Source organism: Dendrobium catenatum, unplaced genomic scaffold (genome assembly GCF_001605985.2).
Source record: "Dendrobium catenatum unplaced genomic scaffold, ASM160598v2 fragScaff_scaffold_624, whole genome shotgun sequence".
NCBI classification, from domain to species: domain Eukaryota; kingdom Viridiplantae; phylum Streptophyta; class Magnoliopsida; order Asparagales; family Orchidaceae; genus Dendrobium; species Dendrobium catenatum.
Genome location: NW_021319086.1, coordinates 140576 through 151034, shown reverse-complemented (window position 1 = coordinate 151034; position 10459 = coordinate 140576). Strand labels below are relative to the sequence as shown.

The 10459-nt window shown below is 36.7% G+C and overlaps 1 protein-coding gene across 1 annotated transcript; it reads right to left on the bottom strand.

The window, feature by feature from the left end:
- Window positions 1-1553: 1553 nt before the first annotated feature.
- On the bottom strand, window positions 1554-3637 carry LOC110113699 (cytochrome P450 78A5). Its single transcript, XM_020846375.2, has 2 exons — window positions 2600-3637; window positions 1554-2429 (listed from the first exon to the last, which is right to left on the bottom strand). The coding sequence occupies exons 1-2, from the start codon at window positions 3533-3535 to the stop codon at window positions 1824-1826; spliced, it is 1542 nt and encodes a 513-aa protein (XP_020702034.1). The 5' UTR covers window positions 3536-3637; the 3' UTR covers window positions 1554-1823.
- Window positions 3638-10459: the final 6822 nt, after the last annotated feature.

Below are 10459 nucleotides of genomic sequence, written 5' to 3'. Positions count from 1 at the left end.
CCCCGAGCACTCAGCCTAACTTGCCTCAATCATCAAACTTGAAGTTCTTCATCCCCAAAGTGACACCCACTCATTTTTTATCCCCAATGTGATCTCAGCTCTCTCACATAAGTCAGGAGCCCCATATTAGAAAGCAAGCCCCTTCACCTTAGCACTCGCTCACATACTCACCAAGGCCGACTTGCCTACCCAGCATCATTGAACTCACCCGAAGAAAACTCACTAGAGTTGTTCAAATCTCACCTTCCTTTGCAACGTTATGCAGGTGTTATATATTGTGTTGTACTTTTCTTTCTTTTTTTTTTCTTTTTTTGTAGCATTTTCTATAGCGCTAAAAACTCTATAGATAATGAGTGTTGAGGAACAGTTTGGGATCTAATGCTGGGCTTTTGATTGATTTTATTATAAATTCTGACAGTTAGAATTCTGAAGTCTTCATTAATTCTACTGAACTTTCCTCTACTCCTCAACTCTCTCAATTGCTCACAAGATCTGGTATCTTTCACTAATAAATTTAAATCCAATAAAACCACTTTGATTATTAATATATATTTGATTGTAACTATTTATGTTATGACTTATGAGGAACATCTAGGAAAGAAAATTGTTTTTTTGGCAACGTATTATGATATACATATGAATAAAAAATAGTCTTCCAATCACAAATTAAAACAAGTATTTTTAATACATTAGTAATGGCCACAACCATTAGCTTTAACTTAAAAATTGTTGAATGTTCATCCATTGTTGCCTTCATTTTCCGCTCTCTATCACAATTGGTGCAAGTTGCAAATCAAGTTTAATGGTGTACTTGTAAGCACATTCAATGATTAAATGTTGATTACTTACTCCCAAAATTCCGTCGTTTAAATAATCCAACTACTCTTAGAAACCAAAATTGAGCTGAACATGTACGTCATTATCATGTAGAGTTAAGATATGCTTAAGTGACTCATAAATAAGTATTGCCTAGTGAAATTCCTAGCCATCCAACTATCCAATGCATGAAAGCTCAGGAGATCAATGGAGATTCCTCACTCTGGATATGCATCAAATATGCTTAAGTGACTGATAAATAAGTATTGCCTAGTGAAATTCCTGGCCATCCAACTATCCAAGGCATGAAAGCTCAGGAGATCAATGGAGATTCCTTACTCTGGATATGCATCGAATAAGCTTTATTTCCACCCACACATCTAATTAAAGAATAATAATTTGGATAAGAGCAAAGGCCGGAGAAGAGTGATCAGCTAGCAATTAAAAAGAAAGCAACTTTCAGTGCTGTGGAGGGCCTGCAGGATCGATATTGATCATCATCTTTCACTAGCGAGCAAGGGGCCGGGAAAAAATCAGCCTTTAATTAGCTCCAGATATTCTTTAGATTTCAATCTCCAAAAAATAAAAAATAATAAAAACGATCGGTGGGCTGGAATCCTATTCACTTGAATCATTTGAAAGAAACTTCCCAATCAATTTGGCGATAAGTACCACTCGGTATAAATACCTCTTGTGCTTTCAGATCGAGAATACAATGAAAGAGCAAGCTATACGTATATACTAGGAAACTTATCATTATATATCATAATTAACTAATTCTCAGTACACGCATGACATAACTTGGAACTATAGGAGCAAACACAAGACTTGACAACCAACCTTCCTTCCTTACAAGAGACACATCCAGATAAAGGGCACAACATAAAACTAAGTAGCAAAATTATGGAGATTGCCCAAGTCTCCAAAAGTCTAATCAACACACTTACCTGTACTTGACACCAAATAACAAAAAAATTGACAAAACAGATCCAACATCAGATTTGCTTTCAGAACCTTGGCACAGCTCCACAAACCAAAGGATTTTTCATCTCAAGTGACATCTTGAGACACTCAGATAAGTCCACAGAACTATTCTCTGCAGCAACCCATTTGAAATTTTGCAAGAGTTGAGCCAACCAGAGATGAACTGTAGCTAAGGCCATAGCTTTCCCAGGACAAACTCTCCTCCCAGAACCAAATGGCGCCAGTCTCAGATCAGAACCCAAGATGTTGAAATCTTCAGAAGTGAACCGCTCAGGCTTGAATTTTTCAGGCTCAGGCCAAATGTTTTTGTCATGAGTTATCGCCCACATGTTAACCATTGCAGTAGTGCCTGCTGGGATTAAGTAATTCCCAACATGAACATCATGTATTGAGAGGCGAGCCCAGGACAGGAGAGGGCCAGGTGGGTGCATTCGAAGGGATTCTTTCACTATGGCCTGGATATAAGGTAGGTTTTTGATGTCTGAATCAGAAACTGGCCTTGAATTACCATTTGTAATAGCATCGATTTCAGCTTGAGCTTTGGCTTGGATGTCTGGATGAAGGACCATTCTGGCCATAATCCATTCCAACAGGATTGCAACAGTATCAGTTCCTCTAAAAATCATCTCCTGAAGGAACAGAACCATGCAAAGGTGGCTATACATATTAGTTTACAACAATAATTGCTAACAGTAACAAAAATATTACAGAAGCTACTTTTTAACAGATACCGAATGAAGAATCATTCAAATATAATCAATATATATATGCTGAATTTTCGACTTGCTAATTATCTTACCCAGAGAACAGCTACCATATCAGAATCTGAGAGCTTGTCCTCTTTCTCTAAATCAAGGAGCACATCAACAAAGTCCCCAGCTCGATCAACCTTAACAGCCCCTACGCTATCAGATACCCTCCTTTTCCTATGGTCCTCTATGATCTGACTCACAAATACATTCACCCTGTCCACCAGCTTCCGACACCTCCTCCTCACACCTTGAAGATCCATCCAACCAACCAGAGGCAAGTGGTCACTCCAGTTAAACATCCCAAGCAACTCATAACCCTCCTTCACCAACCCCTCAAGCTCCACGCCATCTCCCTTCCCAAAATTAATTTTTTTCCCGAAAACGCTCATCATAATGTTGTTCAGAGACCCAAAATGTAACACCCTCTTGACCTCCACTGCCCCATCTCTCTCCATCAAACCTCTTATTTCCGCCACCATAGACTCACCAATATCCATCCTTTGCTTCCCAAAGGATGAGATTCTCTTTGGGCAGAAAAGATAAGTCGCTGAAATCCTTCTTAGATTCCTCCAATACTCGCCAAAGGGAGCAAACCCCATGGCTCGGTGGAAGAGGAGTTCGTAAGCAGATTCCTTAATGGGACGGTCAGCAAAAGCAGAGCTGTTAAGAATCTCCTTGGCAGTTTCCGGATGGCTCGAGACGATGAAGCGGCTGATACCAACAGAAAAGGCCATCAACTGAGTAGCTTTTAAAGAGCTTGCGAGGTTCGCAAGTGCTCTGTGAGCCGCCGTACCGGCAAGTGCCGTGATGACGCCTGAAGGTCCAGGTATCGGGCGGCGGCAGGGAGATAGCAACCATGCAACGCCACCTGGGAAGAGGCAAATGGCGGCGAGAGACAACAAGGAAACGGTGATCATCGGCGAGAAAGCCTCCTTGGGAAGGAAGAGCAGGAAGAAGGACGAATCCACGTCCGAGGCTGCCATTCTGATTAAAAGAGCTTATTTAGACGATGAAGAAGATGTAACAGAACTGTGAAGATAGAAGGTTGGGAGCAGAGGGCCGTTATATAGGAGTCGAGGCGGAGGTTTGAAGTTTAACACTTTAACTCACGTTCCAGTTTTTTTTTTTGGGGATATTTCGTTCCAGTTTTTTAACTCGGTTTTTTTTTTTTTGCCCGGAAAGCGGAGAATGTAAATCGCGGCTGAAACCAGAGTAAAAGCGTTGTGACTGATATGCCCATCATCGTATAAAAAGTAGTCAGGTTAACAATATGATATCGGGACACCGGATGGTGAATATAACGCCCGAAAGAAGCTCATGAGTCGGCGCTAAGCCGCTAATCATCGTCTAAGGCATCCGGAAGGAGCACGTGGCATTGCGGGAAAGGGTGAGGACGACGTAGCACGTGCACGCAGCCGGGATAGGCCCGCCCCCGCAGCGAAGCGAAGACTGACCGTTGACAGGTGGATTAATTCGGTCAGCGCTGCCCGCGGGCAGTATCCGCTCGAAGATACGGCGTCCTCTCGTGCTCCAGCCATCCGATCACGGAATGGGAATCACGAGGGTCCACGCCGCCGGCCAGCCGCCAGTGTACGGCTCTAGGCCTCCGGGCCCTTCGCCGCTCGAGTCATAAACGCTTGCAATTAAGACGTTAATTAGCTTATTAATTAAAGAGAAGGGAGCCGTTGGATGCGCCGCTGGAATTGATGGGGCAGAGATCTAAACGGTTGATTGGGGGGGCGGGACCCATGCAGAAATTCTATCTACGAATTCGTTGGAGTGAGCTCCAGAAAGAATCGGAAGCGGCGGTGAAGAGCATTATAATGATGTCTTAATGAGAAATTAAAGTAAGGCGGTTTACGTCAATTAATGATGACAACGTGGCGCCGGGTACGGCGTGTCAGAATCAATGCCATTGTAATAATATTTGTTGGCCCGTCTTAACATGGGAAGCCAGTTCCACTCCGCTGTTTCGGTTTCACTCCATCCCATAATTTTACTGTTATAATTTTTTTTTCTTCCTATCATAAGCAGGATCAACATGTAAATTATTAGAAGAATTATGAAATTATTAATATTTTATTACTATTGCTATATATATAAACCTTCATATGCAATAGCTCTAAACTTTCCTCTTTAAAATTGAGTATTATAATCCTTTAAGAATTTAACATCCTCATATATCAATTTTTGATATTATAATGATCATTTTTCTTTTGATTTTCTTGTGTTTTAATTCTTTTCTTTTAATGCATATGAGTATTAAAATAATTATTTTGAATATCTAATTAGCTTACTCCTTCAAGAGACCCTAAATTAAAATTATATAAGGAATGTACAAGTTTATTAATTTCATACTTGAGTTCATAATACAACAACATCATCAAGCCTTTATCCCACTACGTGGGGTCGGCTACATGAATCTTTTTCTCCATTGTGTCCTATTACAACTCAAATTCTCGTTTAAATCTAATAAAGAAAGGTCATTCCTAATATTTTCTAACCAAGTCTTTTTAGGTCTACCCCTACCTTTCTTAACATAAGTCAAATCTAATACCTCTACTCTCCTAACCGGGTCATCGCAAGGCCGCCGTTTTATGTGACCAAACCATCTAAGGCGACTTTCTCTAACCTTATCTTCTATTGGAGCTACTCCAACCTTTTCACGTATATGCTCATTTCATATCCTATCTCTAAGGGTAAAGCCACTCATCCACTTGAGCATCCTCATCTCTGCCACACTTAACTTAGTATTATGATTATCTTTTAAAGGCCAACATTCGGCACCATAAAGCATTGCAGGCCTCACTACCATCTTATAGAATTTTCCCTTAAGCTTGAGGGGTACATTTCTATCACATAACAAGCCCGATGCATTCCTCCACTTCAACCATCCAACTTGAATTCTTAAAGGATTAATGTCATTATTGTTCGACAAGTTTTACGCTGGCTGTCGACTACCTAACACAACCCTCCACTTTTCTCATCCAGGACTTGGGACCTGGCAACGGCAGTGTTACTTGAGTTCATAATAAGTTATATAAATCTCAATTTGAATATGAAATTAAATTTGAGATCTTGTAGGTATATCAGTGTTATACCTAAGTTCATAAGTCATTTTCTTCCCTTTTTAAATATAATTATTCAATAATTTTACCAATAGTCAGTGCTTAGATGTTATAGTATTTAAGTTCAAAATAGAAGCACTAATTTAGATAAATTTTCTTTAGATGATTTTTATGATTTTTAAATTAAAAATTATTGTGTTTTGTTCATTCAATTTATCACTTATAGTTTTATATTATTCTTAATTTTAGTCATTTTTTTAATTAGTACTTTTCATTTTGGTTAACTTGACTACCAAAGTATAATAAATGGAGGGCATTTCAATAGCCAAACAAACTAGAAAATTTAACTAAACAATAAACAAAGTAAAGTGCTCAAGTAACAAATTGAAAAAAATAAATAAATATTGTACTAATCATATGGGTTATAACACATAACACATTTGGGTTGCCTCCATCAGCGCTAAGTTTTTAGTTTTTAGTCAGGCCATACTTAGATTTGCATTTTTAGCTGAGATGCATCATTAATAATCCGCAAATGTTCCAAGCTATGATCTTTCCCTTTTTTTTTTCTTTGGGTGTACTTGTGTGGTACTCGGTAAGGTGCCATGGGCCTAGCTTATTGCTAAAGGAAATTATAAGTTATCCTAATTAAAATTCTAAATTCTTAATTAAAACGGCTTAACTATGCAATTGATTTCCCATATGAATCACTAAGTCCTCCAAATGTGTCTTCATATCTCTAAATTGATTTTTTTTTTAATAATGTGGGATAAGAAGGTCTAGATTTACTACAGGTTGTCGACGATTACTCTAATTTCCTCCATAGTTTGATTGACTTGCATTCCACTTATTTCCACAATTATTATTACTCCAACTAAAATTAGGGTGGTTCCTCCAACCTGGTTGAATCAAGAAGGATAGTTCACATTTTGAGTAGGTGGATACTGCTAAAGAAAGAAAAAGAGGAAAAGAGAAGAAGATGAAGAGAACAATAAGAATTTTATTTCCATAACTTCAATGATAGTAATGGGGGTTTATTTATAGGCTTGTACAAGTGAAATAAAGAGGGCCAGGTATCTAAAAAAATAACAAATTAATTTACAAAATTACTCCTAATATTATAGATTTATTTCTAATAAAATAAGAGTTAGTTTAGTCCTTAAATATTTTTTTTTCTAGATCTGGTGTGAACTAAAATTTTTTTAATTATTATCTTGAGGTTGTTCGTCTGATTTATGGATCCATTTTTTCTCATTATTTTTATATTGCATTTATATCAGATCAATGCATTGGTGCTTAGCACACCCCAAGGGTACATAAATGATTTTATCTATACCTTTGGCATTTGATCTTTCTTTATTATCCATTATAGGGTTGCCTTTCTACTTAAGCTCCTTTAATGTATATCCTTAGTTGTCTATATGATTTTTTTGGTTGAATTAATTCCTCCTATATTGCTTATTGGTGTATTCATTCTTTTTTTAAGGTTACTGTTTGATGTTTGAAAGGTTATGCCCTCGAGTGCCCTATGTCATTTTGTTCATTTTTCTCTTTGGTGTTTCGATGACGTGATCCATGTTACTACTTTATTGAGCTTATTGTGCTAGCACAAGCTGATGGCTGACACTTTAATGATTGTCATGATGTCTTGTTTTGATTTTATTAAATATGATTTCAAAATAGCTATTAATGTTCTGGCATTAAGAAGGTTGAATTCATTTAAAATTTTATTATGTACTTTCTTATTTAGTCTTATATTGATAAGTATTGTTTTTAATATCATATTGCTAATTATTATTTTTAATCATTTAAATTTTGCTATCATCTAATTGTTTGTTGGAGGATATGTTGAGACTTTTTCTTAGAGTGTGAACCTATAAAAAATTGAAGTTGTTGTACAACATCAATTAGATTTGGAGAATTGTGATCTTTTGAGGCTCAGGCTCCAAGAAATGTGATCATTAATTTTTGGGAACTTCACCTATGATTTGATCCCTATTATTATAGCTAAAAATCATTTTGACTCATTAAAGAGGCTACAGGAGAAGCAAAATTCTTGTATTTCCTATCTTGAATCTGATCCTAACAACCTAAAGATCATTTTGGCCCTTAAAAATATTAATGGGGGAGATTTCTGATCTCTTTGCATCTTGGGATTCCTGGGTTATGCAAAGAGCAAAAGATAATTGGCTAAAGAATGATGAGGATGATCTCAAATTCCTATTCTCTAAAATTCGCCTGAGAAAAAATTATAATGGCTTGACCATTTTTGCTGCTTTGGGAGGGAACTTGAGCAATGTCTCTAATGCAAAAATGGCTATCATTCAACATTTTCAAAATTAACCTCTAAAACCCCTCAACCCCCCACCCATGATGCTTCATACTTCCCTTATGGGACTATTATCCCTTAGCATCTTTCTTCTGTGCTTTTTGACCCCATCATTATGGCTGAAATAAAAAATGTTGTCTTCTCAGGTGCCTCTCCCTCTTCTCTTGGACCTGATGATTTTAATTTTCATTTTGAAAAAATCTGATTGGCATATTTTAAGTCCTCTCTGTAAAGATGTTTTGTCTTTCTTTGAGAAAGGATATTTACCTAGAGGAGTTAAAGCTACAGCCATGGCCCTTATCCCTAAGTCCACTCATTTGAGTTCTATTTCAGACTTTAAACCTATATATTTATGTAATATGTTATACAAGATCATCTAAAAAATTCTTGGCAATAGGCTCAAGCACATAATGCCTCTTATTATAAATACAGCTCATGCTAGTTTCATAAAGAAGAGAATTTCAATTGATAATGTTATTATGGCTGCTGATTTGCTGGGGTTTTTAAAGAAATAAAACAATGATAAATTCATGTGCTCCAAGCTTGACATTAAAAAAGCTTTTGACTCTTTATCTATAGATTTCTTACTTCATAGGATGGCTTAAAAGGGCATTCTACCTATCTTTGTCAATTGGGTGAAGGCTTGTCTTTCTAATGTTCACTACTCAATTTGCTTGGATGGGGGTTTAGATGGTTTCATACCCTCCACTGCTGGACTTTGGAAGGGCTATCCTTTAAGACCTTACATATTTTGCATTTCCATGGATTCCTTATCATGTTCCTGGGATAATTCTGTGCTTAGATATGCTTTTCAGGGTTTTAATCACAATGGTTTCCATATTTCCCTTGTCCTTTATACTGATGATCTATTAATATTTGGAAAAGCTTCTCTGCCTAATTGCACGGTCTTAAAGAAAATTCTTGCTATCTTTGCAAGGTCCTCAGGTTTGGAGGTCAACCCAAAAAAGATCTCCATTATTCCTCATCCCAACACTCCTCTGTGAATGATATATGTGTATCTATCAATATCCCCACCTTCTGCTCTAAAATCACCTACTTGGGTATTCCTATTTCCATCAAGAAACCTCATCTCTCTGACTTCTTCCCTCTTCTCGATACAAGCTTTAGGAATGGAAAGAAAAATCCTCTCTTTTGCATGTTTACTCTAATTCCTCATATTCACCATTTGGAACACCATTGCTTATTGGATATGTGGTGCTATTATACCTAAGCAATGTTATAAACAAATTCACAAAATATTTGTAAAATTCTTATTTTTTGGGATTTATATGCTAAGAAGTTGCATTTAGTCTCTTAGACCAACACATGCAAACCTAAAAACAGAGGTGGTTTGGGAATTTTTGTTATCTAGGCTCTTTGTTATGTTTATGACTTCTCTCTAATCTACATAATTTATAATTCTTTTTCCCCTCTTGCCTCTTAGTTATTAAATAAATATTATTCCCCATGGAAATGCCCCACCTCCACTTCTTCCCCTATGTGGAAAAGCTTATGTGATACATTTTCAAAAGCTAAGACTAATTGCTCATTTAAAGTTACGATTAACAGTCCTATTAGTCTCAAATGGGATCATTGGTGCAATGGGATATGTCCATTTGAACTGCCTTTCATGACTCCTTTCTCAGTTCATTTCCTGATGACGCTATTCTTGCTGAGCTTTATGACCCAAATGGGTGAAAATTGTCTTTTAATTCTCATTCTGATGTGCAAAATGTGATTATCTATATTCCCATTTTTAGGGACGAAAGTCTTAATTGGCTGAATTGGTTTTCTGATAGAGTGGGTAGGTTCAATTCCTTCTTGCAGGATTTTTATGAGGAAAATGTTGTATTTTGACACAAAATGGTTTGGCATAAGCATTATGCTCTCAATTTTTTTAGATTTGGCTGGCTTGTTTTGTTGTGGGGCTCAAAACAATAGATGTTCTAATTAGGTGGAGCATTGCAGTTGATCCCTCTTGTTGTTTTTGTAATTCAAAATATGAAAGTATATCACTTCTCTTCTTTAAGTGTTATTTCACTTTTGCTATTTTTTATGATCTTCTCCCTAGCCTTAAAAACTTTCTTATGCATCCTAATTTAAGTCAAATGGTGGAATTTGTTTATGGAGGGGGTATTTTAGATTTGGTTCAGATGAATTTTAATATGCTTACTCTTTGGTCTTCTGTTTATCACATATGGAGGGACATAAATGCTAGGAAATTTATAAGTTCTATAAAAAGTCATATCATTATCGGGGAGGATATCAAAAGAGCGGTTTCTCTTAATCTAACAAGATGGAGAAATGGAGAGGAATTGTGATGCCTCAAAATCTAATTTAGAAGAATTATTCATTTATCTTTTAATAAATAACAACCACAACTATCTAATATCCACTATCTAAACCCTAAATAGCAAAAGTAAATTCTATAGGAATTGAGGTGTTTGTTGTAACTTCTATTTTCGACTATTGGGTTATCTAAGTATTTTGCTACAGACGGTTGTTGGGTG